This window comes from Chaetodon auriga, chromosome 4, assembly GCF_051107435.1.
Source record: "Chaetodon auriga isolate fChaAug3 chromosome 4, fChaAug3.hap1, whole genome shotgun sequence".
Taxonomy (NCBI): domain Eukaryota; kingdom Metazoa; phylum Chordata; class Actinopteri; order Chaetodontiformes; family Chaetodontidae; genus Chaetodon; species Chaetodon auriga.
Window position 1 is genome coordinate 25,813,753 of NC_135077.1, and position 20,261 is coordinate 25,834,013.

At 43.1% G+C, this 20,261-nt stretch overlaps 2 protein-coding genes across 8 annotated transcripts in view; both read left to right on the plus strand.

Annotated features, from left to right (window-relative positions):
• The first annotated feature begins 118 nt into the window (after positions 1 to 118).
• stn1 (STN1 subunit of CST complex) lies at positions 119 to 7,937 on the plus strand. Its single transcript, XM_076727495.1, has 9 exons — positions 119 to 380; positions 722 to 817; positions 1,016 to 1,093; positions 3,020 to 3,193; positions 3,563 to 3,674; positions 5,252 to 5,402; positions 6,008 to 6,130; positions 6,240 to 6,312; positions 7,299 to 7,937. Exons 1-9 carry the CDS (start codon positions 248 to 250, stop codon positions 7,454 to 7,456), a joined length of 1,098 nt encoding a protein of 365 aa, XP_076583610.1. The 5' UTR covers positions 119 to 247; the 3' UTR covers positions 7,457 to 7,937.
• Positions 7,938 to 9,463: 1,526 nt separating this feature from the next.
• sh3pxd2aa (SH3 and PX domains 2Aa) overlaps positions 9,464 to 20,261 on the plus strand; it is a 96,191-nt gene continuing 85,393 nt past the window's right edge. For 6 of the 7 annotated variants that reach the window (XM_076727936.1, XM_076727940.1, XM_076727938.1 and 3 more), the window contains exon 1: positions 9,485 to 10,043. In XM_076727936.1, coding sequence (XP_076584051.1) covers positions 9,948 to 10,043 — 96 coding nt within the window. In that variant the 5' untranslated portion in view covers positions 9,485 to 9,947. Of the gene's footprint in view, positions 10,044 to 20,261 lie in introns of all 7 variants that reach the window. The other variant, XM_076727937.1, reaches the window with a different exon arrangement.

Genomic DNA, 20,261 nt, shown 5'->3' on the forward strand with positions numbered 1-20,261 from the left:
TGCCATACTTTTCCGCAACAAGAAAGTTTCTAACATGCGCATCGTTTTAGTCACCGTGAACACCAAATAGGTAACGCTAACTAGTTATCACGAGTTAACAACGCGTCACGTGACCAATACTTCTCAAGACAGTCCATTGTTGCTAAGCTAGCTTACTTGTTTGCTAGCAAGTGAGTGCCCATGCAACGGGGAGAAAAACGGGATAAACAGGTCAACATAAACAATCTGCTGTTGCATTCATGATGAAATGCAGGCAGCTACGATGGATCCAGCGGAAGAGCCCCCATCGATGCTGTGGGGACTGGACCCGATCTTCTCTGCCTTCGCCAGGCTTTATGTCAGTGACATCCTGCAGATGACAGAGTCCACACAGGTGCCAGGTAACATTAATAACACCTATTAAAACATCAGTGGTTTTATTCACTGACTATGACTGAGTAGCAACATTCTCAGGTGTCACTATATTTGCTGAACACCTAACTGAACATTAATAATAATATGACTAAGATAGCCAAAGACAAACTAACGTCCATTACTGTAACTTATATTTCAGGTTCTCTGATTATATCCTGTATGTTTTCAATTCATTTGCCATTTCCCATAAATATAATAACTGTGCGACTTTTTACTACTTTGAGTGATAAAGTATAAGTTGCCCCTGCAAGCTATTACGATATAAGATACGAGCTGATGCACTGAGGTTATGATTTTTGTCTCCCAGGTATTTACTTCTACAACTTACATCCAATCTACAAAGTTGATGTACTTGGGACAGTGGTTTACAAGAGAGAAAGAGAAGACTTCTTCTGTTATGGAGGTACATGTTATAGAAAAAGCACTGGGGAAGTCTCCCATCTGTGACAATGTCCCAGTTTTTTTGTGTTACAGAAACTGACAGACACATGGCTGTTTTATAAAGGCCTAAAAATAACGTGGTTTTGACTTTCCAGTCGCCTTACAAGCACAAAGATTCTTTGTCTGGTTTTGATTTTGAGCTCTTTCCTGTTGTTCACAGTGGATGATGGTACCGGTGTTATAAACTGCCTATGCTGGAAAAATGACCTCTTTAAAGAGAAGGGGGATCCAACCAAATGTGAGTTTGCACTTGTATGAATGTCAGCGTTTGCATGATTGTCAGTTATGCTTTGTATAAGTAACCATTATTAGTAGCCTTCAGAGTGTTCTTCTGAACAAGCACAGCCACGTTTACATGTTTCTCACTGAATGAGTGTATGCTTAAGACCTAACAAATGTGTTGAAGGCATTTCTATTCTGATAAAACATTTGCAAAGCAGATTTCGGTTTCATACACAGTATATTTTGAAATGGGCTTTCTTTACGCCCTTGTCATCTAGCACAGCCAGCAGTCTTCTTCTTGCTGGCACTCTGTTATGTTTCTAAGCATGCTATGGCCTCCAACTGTTGTCCAGTGGAAGTGTGTGCTCGACAGATCTTCCTCTGTGGGTGCTAGGAGGCATTGGATACCAATAAAATGGGGACCCACTCATGAAAATGTTGCTCCATAGTGCCACTAGTGATTAAAAACTCCTATAATTGAAAAGGCCCTTGGACTCTGGAATGCCTGTCTCAATGAGTCATCTTCTTGAAGTCAATGTAAAGTTACATATCATTTTTGCTTTTATATGATTGGATGGCATGATGTGAAATAGTTGATTTTTTTTCACCTGGTGTGTGTTTTTTTTTTCTGCTAAACATTGCGGGATCCCTCTTTCAATCTCCTGGCACTGTCTCTTTTATTCACATACGGTGGCTGAGAGAGCTCAACACACTGCAGCTTAAGAAAACACATGCAAATACACACAACACAAGCAAGCAGACGAAAGCACAGCAACTACTCACAACATAACTAAATACAGAAGCGGGGTGCAAGTAGCACAGATGACAGCGCATCTGTTCCCAGGGGACATTAAAAAAATGAGGAACCCAGCTGGAACATACAGTACTTTATGGTTTTTTGACTTTTAGGAAGTTATCGAAGTCAGCTTCTTGTCAGTGGTGTTGGAAAATGAGGAAAAACATTTGTCATGGTTCATTTTAACATCATGGTCACATGATTCACACATTGTTACAGATATTTGTTATTGTTACAGATATTTGTTGTTTACCTAGCCTTAGCGTTTTGCATATTGTTAGCCTGCCAATTCAAGTAATCTGAAATACACATGATTCTCAAACATTGTTCTGTTATGTTCAGTAAATTCAGAACTCATCAACCATGGCGACAACAAGCTGTTCCAGCTGAGTTCATTACCTTTTGTTTCCCATGGAAACACATCCATTGTCGTCTGTGCTACTTGCAGCATGTTTCTGTATTACCTTGTGTTGTCTGTAGTTGCAGCACATGTGTTGTCAGATTGATGAAGATGTTTTCTTCATTTGTTTGTGTTTTGTCTATTTGCATGTGTTTTCTTAAATTGCAGTGCATTGAGCTCTTTCAGCCACCGTATTGCCCACATCCTTGTATTCTCTTAAAGCTGTTTTTTTTTCCAGTTGGGGGTCAGTGTAACAAGTTTAAAACCACAACATCGGACAAATTATCACCTCAGAAGCTGTTTTGTAGATGTGTTAGTAGTTACACATCCAGCAGTCATGTGAAATCTAATATTCACTCTCCTCTTCGCTCTGTTTTGGTCTGAAAATGTCTGGGTAATATGCTTGCTGTGTTCACCAGTTAGTCCTTAACTTTGTCAATCTGTTGTTTTGTGCTGGGCACTGAAAACAAGGTTGATGAGAGCACGATTTGTGGGCCATAAAACCAACACAGTGAGCTAAAAGAGGCTTAAAAGCTCTGCAAAGCTGAGGAAAACTGCAAAATGGTGCTAATTCGCTGTTAGTTCATCACTCCAAGTGACCCATTTCACGTTACACGTAATCTTTTGATCCTTTGTTTGTTTAAAAACTCGTTAATTTCAATTCAAAGGTCCTTCGTAAATTCATTATTTTGTATGAATTTATTACCACAAACCGGTGTGTAATATGACATGTACGTCATCTCTAGCAGGAGGAAAGCCCAGTGATGGGGCTCAGGGAGGCTTCAGCCTAGTCGCTGAGCTGGAGAAGCTGAGGCAGGCCCAGCAGGATCGCTGCCGCCTGGAGATTGGAGAGCTGCTCCGAGTCAGAGGACCGGTGAAGACGTCGAGACAACAGAGAGAAATCATGGCCTCCACCTACTGTGAGTACAGAGGGCTGTCCTCTGCAGGCCACAGTAGCAGTTTGATATCAAAATTCACCATTCACTTTGATTAATTTACCAACCAGCTACATAAAAAACAAAGCTATATATATACAGTATATATAATTCAGACAACAAAGTCAGCAAGAATACCATTAGCTCATGCAATCCCTCACCCACACACACACACTTAGCATGCCTAGCAAGGACATTCTTTATCCTAGCACTGCAGTCTTGCTTTATGATGGCCTGCACATGTCTCTCTTCCTCACACAACAGCACACAGCACATTTTTTACTTGAGAGTGGACGCCATCTCTATCCTCCACCCATTCATCATGTGTGTATCTGGCTCTGTGTGTGTTCCCAGATAAAGTCAATGACCCCATGATGGCGGTGCAGATAGCGTGGATGACCGAGGTTCCTCAGCTCTACAGACAGTGCTATGACAAACCACTCAAGCTGCAATCTATTGCAACGGGGTACAAACATCCATCTCTTAACATACCATCATAGTACATTACATTACACTGTAGCCGCTGTAGCTTACATCCAGTTGACCCTTCACTAAGCCTGCACTCCTTAGTTACTGTTGCTACGCCTGTCCAGCTTTCCATTCTCTCCGTTCTCTCTCCTCACTTACCGTATATGGAGTAAACAAAAACATTCTGATTTCTAGCCTACGGTCATCGATTTTGTTGGTTCAAATGATGACTCTTGGTAGTGGGGTTTGTAAGTGTAGCTAGCTAATGTACTACTGATGCTTATGGTTAAACTCTGTGAGCCAGCTGAGTTCATCTCCAGCTGACATTCCCATGTGACTCGCTTTAAAACAAGAACCCTGCAATAGGGTCTGAAGTGTGGAGTTGTTGGTTGCGTACATGATGCAATGTTAAAAGACAGGATGAAGCTACAGGCAGCATCCTCACCAGCTGTTGATCCACGCGATGTACACAAGAGAGCAGCATCGTTAGTGAAATTCAGCGTGGAGCTAGTCCAGCCCATAGCATGGCATTAAAAATAAAAAACAATAACATGGAGGCTAATTAATATGTTTTTCATTCTAACTTAACCCTTTAATTGTTTGGATGCTAACTGTGGAAGAAATACATACTTGGATGACTTTTACAAGAGAGAAGGAATTGAAGATATGAGGCATAAGCCATGAGTTTGGTGATGGGATGGTATCTCATTTTACTCACATTTTACTCAAAATGCATTATGATAGAAGTCTTAGCACAGTTTTCAGAAAACAGCATCAATTCAAATGCTCTAGTGTACATGTAACAGTTTGAACTGGCATGTTGGAAACATACTGGCTGTGTCATCACTGCTTAACACCGGCTGCACTGTGCAGACTGGAGTAATACAGCATGTGCACATCCAAGGAGAAAATCAACACTGTGAAATGGGACAGCTGCGTATGCTAAAATGCGTCAACTCGAAGACGTAATTGCCTCCGGTTGGAGAAACAGCCGACCAATTAAAGCTTCGAAGGCAAAATTAAGAATGGTGGCATCGTCCTTCTTCATAACTTGCTTGTTACCGAGCTAAAACCATGAAAAATAGGAACAGAAAACAGGAAAATGGCTGCAAAAGTAGCAACAAGCAGATACAATTGACGCAACAGCACAGTTTGTTGTACGTCTACTTATAGAAATACCAACTTAAATCAACATTTTTCTTCAATCTGGGGAAAATGAGTAAGTTGACTGCTCCTCCTTTAAATTTTCACAGTGGGGTTTGTACTCCGGGATTTAGTCCAATGTGTACAGTAGATAGTAGCTATCAGAAAAAAGTAAATACACCAAAAATATATTGCAGTAAAGGAAACAAACAATGAAAGCAGGGTAATTTTAATTTGCGTAGACAGGAAGAGGACAACGACTAAACAATCTAATGCCTCTGAAGGGTTAGGGTTTTTATTTCTGAAATGAGAAAGTAACAAGCTGTCACAGTGCAGCATGACTCAGTGATTATCAGTTGTTATTTACAGATAGACAGTGTTTAAGCTTTGGTATAAATGATTTGAAGGGCAGATTCTTTGTCTGTTTTTCAGTGACTCAGCCATCAGCCTCCTCAGCAAGGCAAAAAATATCATCAGAGATTTCTTTAAGCAGAAGTCAGTGACCAGATTCAGACCCTATGATGTTCAGGATCTCCTGCAGCCGCTGACCTCCAGCCAGCCTCAAACAGCATCAGCAGACCAGGTACCCAGAATAATAACACGGGAAACATCTTTTTTTTTTTTGAAGATGTGTGGCGGTGGGATGAAACGAAATTCAAACGTCAGATTTTTTTTTGAAGTGCCCTTCTTATGTGAGAGTGACTAAGGGAATAAAGAACTGCCGCCAAGGTTTGATTTCTAGCATTGGAGCTAATCTGTATTCCTCAGAGTTGTTCAAGTTATTGGTCATAATAATATAATGTATTAAACTCTTAAAGCTGCTGACAATGCAACTTGCGCTTCTTGGGCAGCTGTCCACTGATCGCAGGGTTGGCAGTTCAATCCTCAGCTCCTCCCTACTGTCTGTGTGTGTGTGTGTGTGTGTGTGTGTGTGTGTGTGTGAGAGAGAGAGAAAGAGAGAGAATGAGAGGCAAATTATAAAGTGCTTTGGATAAACGAGCTATATGAAAGCAGCCATTTGGCACATTTTGTTCTTCCTTATTCCCACAAAACAAGACAGTATGTCATCACACTGAGCACAGTTTCATAACAGAAAACAGCTAAATATCTAAAACTCAAACAAAAGGTAACAAAATCAGTTGTCATTTCAGCGCTGTCGTATTATTGCGCTTCTCTGTTGCTGTTAAGGAGCCCGTGGCGGGTCCGTCTGCCTGCCAGCAGCTACGGCAGCTTCTGAAGGAGACCCTGCAAATATTACTGGAAGAGGGTACAGTGTACCGCAAGGTCATATCCCAGGATGAAGTCTATCATGTAAGAAACAAAAGAGATAGCTTCAAAGAATTCCTCCTTCTTCAGTATGTGATTATTGTCACAGTTCGTTCTGGACAGGTGCCAGTTTGATGTCTTTGTCCCTCACCAGGTCACCGAGCATGACAAGGATCTACTCATAGCTGTCAAAGACATCATCAGGGAAGACTCAAAGAGAGAGAAGTGTAAGTAGACTTCTTTTCTTCTCTTAAGTAGTAATCAGGCTTGTCTTAGTTTGACTCCTCCAGTGCTCATTTTGTCATTACAGCGAAATCCCTGTTCATTATGCCCTGGCGACTGAAGACGAGACGACAATGTTGTTTGTGTTCAGGCGGACAACCTGGTTTTCATTTTTAACCAATCACTTCTGCAAGTGCAAGTTAAATTCTCTCACTGCCCCATCTCATTGGATTTTTTTTCCCCCTGCTTGGTGCATGCCAGGCACATGTCGGGTGCCCGCTGATAGGTAACAACAAGGCAAGCTAACGTTCACATGTTGTCTTAGCTAGCTAGTTTAAAGCCGAAAGAAACTACTTTAGCTGCTGCTGGCCACTCAAAGAAGAGTGCCTCATCCTCACCAGGATGTCAGGTGGGAAAGAAGAGGAGAGACGACCTGTGGAAATATTTCTCTTATATTCCATCCAAAAAAAAAGACCATGTGTATCGTTTCCAATGAGGATGGAGCGGTTTGCGGAGTCAGTGCCACTCTTTGAGCCAACTAAGCACTTTTGCCAATTGGTTTTAGGTTGCTGTGAATGTCGTTTTGATGTTAATCTATGCGTTTTGCTCAACCTCCTACCTGTTTTAAAGACAACAAGCTCAGGAGGGAACTGGTTTTGTTTTGTTATCACTGTGTGTTTTTTAATAATCTGTATTTCGGAGGAGTCTTGTTAAAAAAATTATGACTAAAACATTTGACTAAAATTAAACAAAAACTGGATTCCACTCACTAAATCATGGACGAAAACAACATAAAAGATAAAAAGAAGACTAAAACTAAATTTAATATTATTTTCAGTAAACGACTAAGACTAAAACTAAATTTAAAATTCCTGTCAAAATGAACACTGGACTCCTCTAAACTTCATCAGTCCCTCTTTTTAAAGCCTCCACATGCCACACGCCTTTGTGTCGACCTGTGAGTCATGGCTGTTTCCTCCTGTGCCTACAGATGCGGAGAAGGGTTGCCACATCCTGCACATCCTGTCTGCAGTCAGGCAGCGCTACAGCATCAACGTCAGCAAGGCGGCACTGGAGCTGGTCCTCAAATCACTGGAGTGCAACAGTGACATTGTCAGCACCAGCGATAGCCATTACATCGTGTTTTAACTTGAGCACAGTGGGCTCAGGAAGCCAGTAGTACTGCATGGACCATGTGTAGTATGGACTATTGCTCCAAAATGTGAGCGTCCGATGTGTCAAAGTAAATCATGCCATTTGTACTCCTCTGATCAACATGACTCTTGTCAAACGTGGCACTTGCCAACATTAGCTGAACTTCGTATTTGAATTATTGCTAACTTTAATCTAAATTTATTTGAAAGACATGCCAAAGAAAATCAGGGAAGCTTTCAGGACCACTGTTCTGCTGTGTTAAATATTTAAGATACCAGAAATTTGTAAATAAATCTAAAATAAATAAGAGACGAGGCAACACAGATAAAGCTCATGCATTATTGGATTAACCTGCCAGGGGCCCTGTGGCAAAAATGAGCCCCTGGGTCCCCATTAAGCCCCATTCTCTGACTTTATGTCCAATGTGTAAAGCTTTTCTTTAATAAATGTGTATATTATGTTTTTTTCTTAAGACAGAAAGAAAGGCCTCTAAGCAGCAGCAGACACAACATATCCCCTTTGTCCCCTAAACAATGTCTGTTTCATCCTTATCGAACTGATGCCTGCACCTGCCTGGCCAGACAAAAGAAAGTATGCTGGTAATCATAATGTGTGTCACCATCATTAGATAAGCAGTTACAAGCATAAATCACACTGCCAATGCACAACATGCACAAGATGTGCTTATAATGACCCAAATACGATTCGTTACTCATTCCAAGTATGCCACATCATGCATTTCTGTCGTTGAGCTCTTGATGCTTCAAAATGTTGGAACCTACATTTCCCACAATGCTCCATAAAAGCATTGGTCATTAGACTTCCACTGACTGGTAGGCGCTCAAGCCTTTCATAGGTTTGTAAAGTAGGCTTTCAGTTAAACATTTGGAGTCTCCAAACCTGGGTTGGGATAACCCTGATGACATCATCAGGGTTGTTTTCTTAGACTTTAGAGAGGTCCCAGCAGAGCTGCACAAAACAAATTATACAGCTGTTTTTCCAGACTGTAGCACTTGTAAAATTAGTGGAGTGCCCTTAACTTAAAAATGTGTGAATTCCATTACTTATTTTCTATTGATCAATTAATAGCCACAAATAAATTGCCTCACAGTGAACCCTGGGACTTTGGGGCCCCTGAGGATCTGGGGCCCTAGGGCTGTTAGCCACTTTGCTTAGTTGGTAATCCATCCTTGCATATTCCCATATGCATATTCAATTACTTCAGCACAAAGCAGTTGACACACATTAAGCTTGGTGCTCTCAGGGCCCCGGAGTCCTGGGGCCATGGGGCAGTTGCCCAGTTGGAATTCAGCCTTGGGCTCGTGGTTATAGTAAAGCCATTAAAGTAAAAGTAGGTTTTCACAAGTGATTTAAAAGATTACAATGATCTGGTCTCAGTAACGCTCTCAATCCCTTTGAAAGGTCTTAATGCATCAGGACAAAGGAGCGCGCGCTGCCTCTGAATTGGCGTCTCCTCCGTCTTGCTTATGTTGCTGCGTGCACAGGGGGGCAGTGTTTGGTCGTTAATTGGCTCTTTCATGTAGAGCAGGCTGCTGCTGATTGGTCGCCAGAGAAACATCTGTATCCATACTTCCAGTGGCTCGTGTCTCCGGCCAGAAAGCTGCTCGTGGCTCGGAGCCTGAGTGCTAAACTGACTGGAACGTCATTGTCACGCTGCCCTCGAATGACGAGATAAAGAACATTTCACTCAATTCACATCTGGCTTGCGTCGAATTCAGGCCTACATATAGCAGATATCTGAAACGTATCATTTCATATTCTCTTCAGCGGGGAGGAAAGTTATGGGGCCCCGAGGGAAGACGAGTGAGTGAGTGAAACGATAAACTGAGTGAAGACCACACTGCTTCAGAGTCATGTCGCCCGACAGCTCGCTTCTTGTGGAGAAAGGCACAGCCAAACAGTTTTTTTCTTGAGTGCTTTATTCCAAGTCGCCCCGAGGACGTGCGTGAAGCCCATCCCACTCCGTTCCCTAAAATTCATGCGCCTGCTGTAACGCAGGAGGCGTTTGGCCCTGGATTTGCCGGCTCTCTTGCATTCAGCCAGCCTCTGTCACCTCCAGGTATGCAGATGCCCCTTTTGTAGGCATCGCGGCAGACACAAAGGAACTCGCTTTACTTTATTCCCATTTTAAGGTGACCGACTTCACCAGCGCTCCGCCCGCCGCTGCCCAGCTCCCGTGGCTGCAGGCAACGTGAAAATCGCTCTCTGCTTGGATATTCGGCGGTGTGTATTTCACCCTCAGCCAACAGTACAGGCTTAAATGGACTATTGATAAGTTTCTAATCAGATTGATGGTCGTTACGTCAACGGGGGAAGTCTGAGCCGCCGAAATTGGCCGCGAGCGAGCTGATCTCTTAATGGACCGCTGAATTGTTAAATGACACAGCGATGAATGTTCTGATTTCTCTCCCGTGATACAAGATAGCTGATCTGGAGCCGCAGCAGCCGCCTGCCTGACGCTTTTATGCATAGCCTTTGCAGGGTCAAGATGCAGTTTCGGACTGTGCTGGACGTGAAAGTCGTGGACGTGGAGAAGAGGCGCAATCCGTCTAAACACTACGTGAGTTGCCTACCTGCCTTGTCTTCATCCATGTCACCTCATCCCCACCTTGTCCCGCTCAGATGTGTCTCTCTGGCCTGTTCACAGTCTCAGCGTGACACCTAAACGCAGCGTTTAGTCCACTAAATGCAGCCGAACGTTAGCTGCTATGTGAGGACCACAGCTAAGCTAAGTTCAGCGTTAGACTCTTGCTAAGTGAGATCCCCGCTCATAAATAATGAACAGATCCGAGCCATTAGCAGCTAACCCTCCACAGCATTTCAGCAGACACAGTTCATCATCACAGGTGAGCTGTCATAACTGTGCACCGTCAAATCAGCAGCCTGGCCGCCATCAGCACTGGAGCCAGGTGATGCAGGTTATCATGACTTTCTGACATGCTGCTGGTTCTTCACCCAGTGTGTTTGCAGTCACAGCTGTGCTGCATGTGTGTGGCTAGTTTACATGCGTTTGTGTTGAGGGTTAAGTGGTCAAACACTTCCAGTGAGGAATTACATTATTCATGCAGTGCCAGCTAACCTGTAAGGTGGAAGCAAAACTTCCACAGCCTTGAACATTTCATTTATTAAGAATTCATAAGAAATAAAACAGAGCCTGAATCATCCTCTGATAATTCATCCTCCTCCTCGGTGTTCAGCGCTACCTGTCCACACTTCAAAACATGTCTGCAATGAGCAGTTTCCAAAAATGAAGGCCTAAACTATTTTTATTTCCCTTCATGTGGACAAGCTTCGCCTTGTGGTTGATTCTTCTCGCACAAATCAAGATGAGTCCGTCTGTGAAACGACTGGATCCTGAAATTATTTCGTCACAAATTATCTGGCAACCATTTGACAGAACAGTCTCACCACTAAGAACGTTTAGTTGTTCTTCTGGAGCTTTTGATCATGTCACATGATCTTCATAAGCAGATGGAGTTTGCCCTGTTGTTTCCATCTTTCCGCAGCACTTTAAGGGCTCCTTGTCCATGTGGGCTTCAGAAATGAGACTGAGATTTCATCGGCCTTCTTCATCAATACCACACTGTCTCTGCACTTCATGGCCCCCGTTCAGATCCTATTTTGAGCTCATAAACAACTCATTCTGAATGACTTACTCATATGCAGTTGCACTCCTGCGGACCCCTGGGCCTAATGATATGTGGACACATTTAGCACACTTATCCTCCCTTAAAAGGAGGAATTCACAAACCTCTCCCCATATGTGCTCCTTAATCAGACAAAGTGTATCTGCTTTACAAGTCATGAAAAAATGCTGTGAATTTTTCATAAAGCAAACATTGTACTGTACTATGAGTGGATATATTTTTAACTGCGGCGTCCCCAGTGAAAGTGATACCTCCAGTCTGACACTGTGGAAGCATCACTGCAGAGCTCTGGGGCAAAAATGAGCTGTAGGCCCTGACTGACAACCCCAACCCCCTTCCTCCCAGTCTCTGGGTCTTGTGTGTGTACTGTATTTCTGCGTGCACTGTAGCCATCAAGTGTCGTGCACGCAGCCGTCTCCACATGGCAGCTTAGTTATGTTTTGCCTGGAGCTCTTGAAACCAACCAGAACTCCCATACTGGAGTCCTACCTGCGCCCGGGTTTGCCGTGTGCCAATTACTTTGTGTTTACCTGATTAAACACAGACTTATTCACGCCCCATGTAAGAACGATATCAACCTGAAATAATAATAGATGTTGACATGGCTTCAAAGATGAGGTAATGATGCAAAACGTGCATCAAAGCACTTCAATTAATATTGTGCTTTAGTCGTGCATATCTGCAAACAAATTAGCGTATTCATGTTAGAACAATCCACCGTACATAAAGTCAACCTTGTAGATGATCAAGCGTAAAGTGTTAAGAAAAAAAACCTATTCAGGTTTGAGCTTTTGTCTTGGAAGAGCTCAAAGGGTCGGTTAGCTAAGCTTTTTATTCAGTCTTGATCAAGATAACAAATCTTACTGAAAGTATCAGTGAGTAGCACTTTAAAGTGCCTCAGAGGAATGGCTGTCCCTAACACGATATGGGCAACTTTTAAAGCTAACTTAGCCTAAGAGCTGCTCTCATGGTTGGTCACTTTGAACTCAATTAAGGATGTCAAATATCTGAACATCTTAAAGAGCACAGCCTTACAAACGAAAACACCAGAAGACTGATGGCTTCTGGATTTCAGAGACAACCAGCTGAGCCTTTTTAATGGAACTCACAGTGCTGAGTTATATGAAAAGGCTCGCCTGGATTTCAAAACGTAGGATTTGAGATGTCTGTCTCTGAGGTTTTTGCCTCCAGCCCAGTAGTGTTGGTTACTACAGCATTTAAAAAGCTTAACTGCAGTCACGAGCATGAATGCCATGCAGCTGATGGTCAAATACACTTCTCATAGGTCGCTTTGGGCCAAAGCTGCTGAAAATAAAGAAAATGTCCTGATTAATGATAATATAATACATCCCTTTCCAGGAACAATCCTTGTCACTCCACAGACTTAACAAAGATGTAACGCATACCTTAAATGATTATTAAAGGAATGGTTTTACATTTTTGGATTGAGGATTTTTGCTTGTGGAGACTTTGATGAGAAGGTACCACCCTTATGTTTATGTGTTAGTATGGAGGCGATTACGTACTTAGCATTAAAAATGGAAGCAGCGGCTAACAGCTAGCATAGTTTCAAAAATGCCTCTCAGCCCCTCTGAAGCTCTCTAACATGCTGTATCTTGCTTGTTAAATTTGTAAGCAAACAGCAATGTAAAAATGCCCTTTGGACAGAGCCAGACGCGCTGTTTTCCCTCTCACTCCAGACTTAATGCATAGGGGGAAGAACGATGTCAATCTTCTCATCTCACTCAGCAAAATGTCATGCAACGTAAAAACACACAGTGAAAACAGGCACCTGTGCTCAGCGGGCTAATCTGACAGCGTGCACTCACAGGCAGAGTTCTCTCAGTGCTTAGAGGCAGTGAATTAACGGTCCGTTGTTCATGTACACTGTTGTGATTTTGATGCAGCTTGGACTCTTAATGCGCACTTATTGCTTCCACAGAACTCTGAAAGCGGTCCAGCCGATTCTAAGAAGGCTTGTCGAGTAGGAGTCGGGCTGCTATATGTACAGTTACAGTGTAACAGGAGCTCCTCAGAGCCGAGCTGAGCTGTGCTGTGTTTTGGGCTCCTCTGTCTCAGTGGGCCAGTCTGTGGCCTAGTTTCCCTAGCTACCCCGTCTCATGAGACAAGGCTAGTCACTGTGAGAAGAAAGAAGGGGGGAAGAGGGAGGGAGAGAGAGAAAATGAGAGGAAGACACAATCTGTGGCACCCATTGAATCTCATTTGTAATGTTTGTGAAACCAGCTGGAAATGCTTATCTCGAGAGAGGGGGGGAGGGGGTGAGACTTGGGGCTTTGTCAAAGGGAAGTGCTCGCTGGACCACAGGGAAAGCTGGACGGTTGAGTCGCAAACGCGCATCGCACACACAGACAAAGACGCACACGTTCTCCTCCTGTGAGTGATTTGTGCGTATGTGCTTGCAGGAGGAGGTGATAAAGGTTGGACACGGCCATGTTTACTTTAAGCTCCTGTTTCCTCTACAAGTCCCAGTCCCATAACATTTCATTTTCTAGAGACTCCTGTGCTGCGCAAAGGCCCAGACGGGAAGACGGTGTTGTTATTTGGCACCATAAAACATCTCTTCAGAGAGCTGTTCCCCACTCAAATATTTATTGGCCTATCAAACACAGAGTGATCTCGGCGAAAAGGGCCCCTGTTTTCAGATGCTCACCCCTAACTGAGAGGTGCATGCTGGAGGCAGGGGTTTATGAGGATGGCTCTTTTTTTTTGGGGGGGGATTGGCCATTGTTTGGGAAATTTTGACGACGAGCTGGAAGTGCTCAAAGGCTATGTGTGTGTGTGGGAAAGAGAGAAGGGGGAGTCAGGGGGTTTGCTGACGTCGTTGGTAAAGTTGATGTTCTTGATGCTCAGTTTGCAGAGCTCTGACATCGACGCTGACAGGAGTGTGCGTCTTTGTTGCATGCGCCGACGCGAGTGGCTGACAAAAGCTGCGGATGTTGTCGTCCTGGCGCTATTATTACTGGGACCTCACATGCATGCTGGGGGCTGTTTTCATGTGTTCGATACCAGATGTTTGTGATTGTTGATGCTTTTATTTGTCTCCTGCAGAAGCCTTACCCACATGACAACAGCTTTATTCCGATAGCGAGACGTCTCCCACAATGTTATGCCTGCTTTCAGGGTACAGGCGCGTGCTGTTGTGCTTGAACATGGCGCCCAGCTCCCCGATGTTGTTCTCAACAGCTTGACTTATGATTACATCATCCAGACACGGCGATGCTCTGTGGAGAGGCCGAGCATCGAGGGCATCAGAAGCTGAGCTGACCCTGGTTTTGTTTTCATGGGAAAATGACCCCAGCTGATCGTTGATCGTTGTTGTGCCATTTTAGTCTGGTCTGATGGATGTTTTTTGTGAGAAGAAGACAGACTGAGAGACAGAGGAGGAGGGAGGTGGAGTTGTCTTGCTTGCAGCTGTCTTCATCAGATGTTTAGATAGTCAGGGAAATTGGCTAAAAACTTATTAGAATCAGACAGGCTCGATTAGCATGACGAGATATTCTTTTGCTACCAAGGCACTCAGGGATGTTTTATTGGAAATGTTTGATCCCGTTAATAATACATATTCACCAGAAAGTGCATTAATAGTTAAAATCATGCTAAAATATTGACACAAACATTTCAAACTTAAAGGAGTGCCCCACTGATTTAGTAACCCTTATGTAAGGATGTGGGGCTCAGTGGAGACAAATGGTCAAATCTGTGCAATCCAAACCCAAGTCATCCGTGGATGGATGTTTTCAGCAGTAAACTTGAATAAACCTGTTATATACTACTCGCCCAGCACCGAACGACAAATAGACACGCGTTAGATGGTGAGCACAGAGGATCATTTAGCAGCTAAATGGCCGGACATTTCCCCCGGAGGTTGGTGGAAACCACAACAGAGCTAAAAGCAGAGTGAATGTTGGACATACATTTTCCAGTGGCCACAAAAACCACATTTCCACTGCATGGCACAACTCGGCTTGGCACGGCTCTGCTCAGCTCAGCTCAGCTCAGCTTGACTCACTCTTTTCTTTTTCCGTTGTGGATAACACCTGGTGCTGAGCAGATACTGAAAGGTGATGTGAAAAGGCTGCAGAGAACACTGGTCAGAGAACTGTCACTGCGTGTGTGTGCATGTGTGTGTGTGTGTGTGTGTGTGTGTGTGTGTGTGAGCGGCAGAGAGTGACAGTGAATATGAGCGGAGCGAAGTAAAGGTTAGCAGTGGAGTTGTTAGTTGAACGGTACATGTACAGTGTAGGTTACAGTGATTCTGATACAGTGAAGGGTGCGTAACGTTGCCATGACGATCAACTAAGAATCCTGCCTACATCGTGGGGTTCTATCTGCAGTGGAAAACCAAGCAGAGAGAAATACCCGGTACCAAAAACACATTGCCACTCAACTTGTTGCTCAGCCGCTGTGACGGTCCTGGAGCAGCATCAGTAATGACGTCGGAAGAGCTGCAACATGTCCGTGTCAGGTAAACCTCAAACAGGCTGCTCTGCCTTCAGTCAGCTTTTTTTTAGACAGGTAAAAACACAGGAGATTTATGGGAAAATGTTGAAGTGGGAGGACAGCGACAGAGAAGGGTCAACAGGTCTTCTTCTGTGGTCTTTATTGTCTTGCTGCCTCATCAACACTCCAGCAGCTAAAGCCTGTGTGTCATAGTTCTTTACGCCTCATCACAAATGACAAATTTCATACTCATCATTGATCTCCGTGTCACATGACTCTCAAAAGGAAATAACCATCTCGTGATATTTATCTATAAAGCTTTGTTGTTGAAGCCTTAAAACTGCTTCACATCTCCTCTCTCACTTAAATCTACCAGCTACAGCACGTCAGATTCCCCTCGTGGATCCACTGTTTGCAGAGCTCGTCTCACATTTCTGCAGGGATCTTAACACCTTATTGTCTGATCTTTTTATGGTCCTTCTAACAGTTTTTCTACCTCCTTTATTGTGTAATTGTGTTGTTCTGTTTGTTGCTTGTATTCTTGTTTCTTTTTCTCAGGTCTCTCTTGGAAAAGAGACTGATTATGTAAAGATGAAAAATACAAAACAAGTGACCAAAACACTCAAGAAATGCAGATTTAAGCCACACTTTGACGTTGTGAAAAAAACAAATCAGACAGTGATGGACAGGCATTATACAGGCACACAGCTGACGTGCTGTATTTAGTTATTAGGCCTGCACTTTGCAGTAGCTTTGAAAGCTTTGAGAGGAAAATGTTCAAATGCAGCATTCAGCAACATGAAAGACTTGCATCTTGACTTGCAGTTTGTAAAGACTCAGACTTGGATCTGCCCTCTAGGACTTGAAACTTGACCTGGTCCTCTTACAGGCTGGACACTTGCCTTAAAAACAGCTCAGAGTGTGCTATTATATGCATATTATTTGGGCACAGCTCGGCCTCTTTGGAGGTCTGTTCGTGTTCTCGTGATGCTTTGAATTCACATATCAAAGTGCTTATAGCCAGACTTAACGCTGGCAAAATTCAATGAACTGGAATCCATCTTGTGAGCTTGTTTACACGAGTGCACGACCTTGTCTGTCTTTAACTTTGCCGGGATCTGATTAACAGTCACTTCAGGATTGTTCTTTTGTCAACAAGTTGAAAAGATATCGAGAAGCCATCAAAGGTGCACAGGATGTACCTGCATATTAGACGCTTTTCCTGAGTGCTGCCTGATGGGCACTTCCTGTGCCACCACAAAGGCACAGGAGGCGTGATTGGAGCATTTCAAAGTGGAAGCGAGCACGGTTAAGGAAAAGTCGCGGCGTCGGCCTGGTGTGTGGCTCATAAAAGCCTCTGTTTAGGCAGCGGATACAAAACCTCTGTCTTTATGGACTTTCCAAAGACCCCCTGCCAAAGCTTCTGAATAGAATTGTCCTCCAGTTTATTTCACTCTTGTGACATTTTTGCTGGCTGAGAAACGGCTCAGAGAATTTGACAGGCTTTATTGTCATTTGTTAACCTCTCTGTCTCAGCTGAAAGAATAACTGACTGTATTAGTCAAGTGAGCGTCGGCCGGTTGTGGTTCTGTGTGGAAAGACTTCACTCCCACGCCGAGAGAATTTTTCCAACCTGACTCTTTGTACTCACATCATATGAAAGTATGATGCGTGTCTGTTTTATAGGTTACTTTAAATATAGTCTTATAGGCGGGGTTCCCTGCATTTAGTGGCTAGGCCCACATTCCCTGCCCCGCCAAGCACTCTGCTCTTTTGCCTTCTTCACTGTGACACTGGGTCCTGGCCTTCCTCTGTAACTGTAAGTTACTCTATTTTCTTGATTCTTTTATGATTCATCAATATTTCTAGCTGTTTCAGAAGAACATGATGGAATAATCACAGGTCCAGTTTGTTTAGCTGTAAGAACTCATGTTCTTTTCTTTGCTTCTGAGCATGAATGAAACTTTTGTTTTCAAGTCCCGCTTCCTCCCGTGGGAAGGACTGATGTATAAGGTCTTTTCTTGCTATCTGGGACATTCAAACCCCCAAAGCCCTCTTTGAGCTGTTTAGTTTTCCGTCTTGTTTGCGTTTACCCTGTTTTGAATCAATTTTTAGATATCAAAAATGGAGTGTGGACATGTGACTGCTGTGGAATGTGAAGATTGACTAATCTGTGATCAAGAAAAGACTTGAAAAGAATCGCATGGTGTCAGGAGCAGCTGTGTACTCAAACAGTTGTACATCTGGTCAAACTTACTCATGTTAGGCCCTTTATAGTCATCTGGTGAGTTATGGTGCCGCCTCCTCATTGTTTCCTAATCCCACAATTCCAACACCTTCCTGTTTCCAAACGTAGGAGTGGTTATTAACAACTGTGTGTTAGAAATCAAGAGATCATGCAGATCTCGCTTCGCCACGGGAGCTTTTATGTTGCCTCCTCGGCCAAATTTCAGCCCTCATTTTGGAATTGCAGCAATGCCCTGTTGGTTGAGACAAGCCTGCTGTGCAAGAATGTCTTGCAGCAATCACAAGATAATGTTTGACTTTTTATCTTGATGTCTGTGGTTCTCAAATCCCCACAAGAACATGGAGGATGATTGGGTACTTAATGTTCTTGTGCTTGCAAATAACTGAATATGTCTCATCTTGTTGCTGTGTAAATGGATCCTCTTTGTTCCATGTTAGCATATGGAAATGTTATTTGCGTGTATAAGTAGTGTATAAACATTCAATAAATACTCTATAACACGCTAAAATCAGCAGATATACAGCAGTGTTTATTCATGTCGGCCTATTTGTGAACAACTATAACTCTTTATGTGGAGACCCATAAGTGGATACTGGTGTTCAAACAGATACTGTTTTTATTGTTGACAAATACTGTTCATTAATAGACACAAAATGTCCTTATACCTGCGAACATCTACGTTACAGTGTGTCATAAACTACTTCTGAAAGCTTTACATAATGGTAATAAATGCAGGATCCACAGAAGCTTGACAGAGGGCATTTTGGCTGTACTTAACATGCACGACTGGATGTACTTGAGCTCTGAGTCAGCTTATGTTGGCTTATTTTAGTTCTTGCATGAGTATGTCCCATTCCTCATGAAAAGATGCCCAAAAAGCAGCTGCCATATAATAGGCAGAATAAAATAATCAGATTTCATGAGAGACAAATGAGAAGATGTTTACTGCTGGATGTTCCTTCATCTGTCTTGAGCCGCAGCAGCGCAGACTGTTATAATTTACAGGCTGTGTTAGTGAATAGAGTCTATTTTGGAGACTGGGGGGGCATTAGGTTTAAGCTTGATATTTTGGGCATGGGCAGACCACGGATGGTTGTTGGTTGTGTTTTCCACTGCGGTTGGAATTGCATACCCATCTGCTTCTGGGGTTTGGATCTTTTTACTGAGTCCACATCTTCCAGCCTGGCTCCTATCTTATACCTCAGCTAAGCATGGATTTGCTTCTGAGTCGAATTAAGTGGCCCAGAGGCATGATGGGAGAACGATACTCTGGCATACTGTTGAGGTCAGAGGAGTTTATAGAGCACACACACACACACACACACGGCTGTGTGTAGAACTGGAGGAAGCTCCACACAGATCTCTTAGTATTGTGTTAATATACTTTAGAGCCAGGCCGGTTGATGTATAGGCTGATACTTACAGCAGCTGTATCTGTATGGACATACATGTTAACCAGGAAGTGGCAAGAAATTGCAGGGCTTTGAGCAAACGTCGGCATGCTAACATGCTCACAATGACAGCGTAAACATGCTAATTTTTAGCAGGTATAACGTTTACTATGTTAATCATTCAGTGGGTAATTTAAAAACATTTAAAATGAAACATTTATTAATTAGCCCTAAAGACACAGTACAGCTGAGGAAAGTCAGTAGTTTTTCAGATATATTTGTCAGAAACAAACCTAGTGGAAAAAAAAAGTTGCGGTCTGATGATTGCCCTAAATGTAAAGTTAAGAGATCTCCAGCGTTCTTACACTTCATTCTTACATTTTCAGTGCAGTCCATCCATTTTGTACAGCTGTCTAGACATTTCACTATAACCCACAGATGTCAACCTCACGGGGTGAAAGAGGAAAGGTGAGGGTCATCAGCGTACATCGCCTGTGAACAGTCAATGTCTGGACAGAATTTTGTACCAGTCCAGTAGACAGAGACAAGTCTTAAAGGTCTCCTGCACTGTGCTGGCAAAGGGCTGGGTCGTAGATTCAAGAACAGATAATTATACTGTACATCTATGGGAAATACTCGCTATATATGAATGTATACAGCCATCAGGAACCCTATATTTTGTGTTAATAAAGTAGATCTGCTTTATGAATAAAGAGCTTTATTTACACTATGGCTAAGCCAAGTGTCACCTCAGTAACGCACCTGAGTGCGCTGCTTTGAAAGAGCACTGCGTTCTAGTTCCTTTTCAGATCATTGCGATCTTTTGGAATAATGTGGCAATCTTTTGACTATAGGAGGCATATTATGCTGCATACAAGTGCAGAAAAGTTTGAAAGATAAGTGTATTGCTGCTGTAATTTCTGACTTTGAAAGTTGTGCTTGGACTTGAATGTAATTACCAGACTATGGTTTCTGACTGAGGAAAGGGTGAGGAGACAAAGCACATTTAAAACTATTAGATTTGGTGTTCT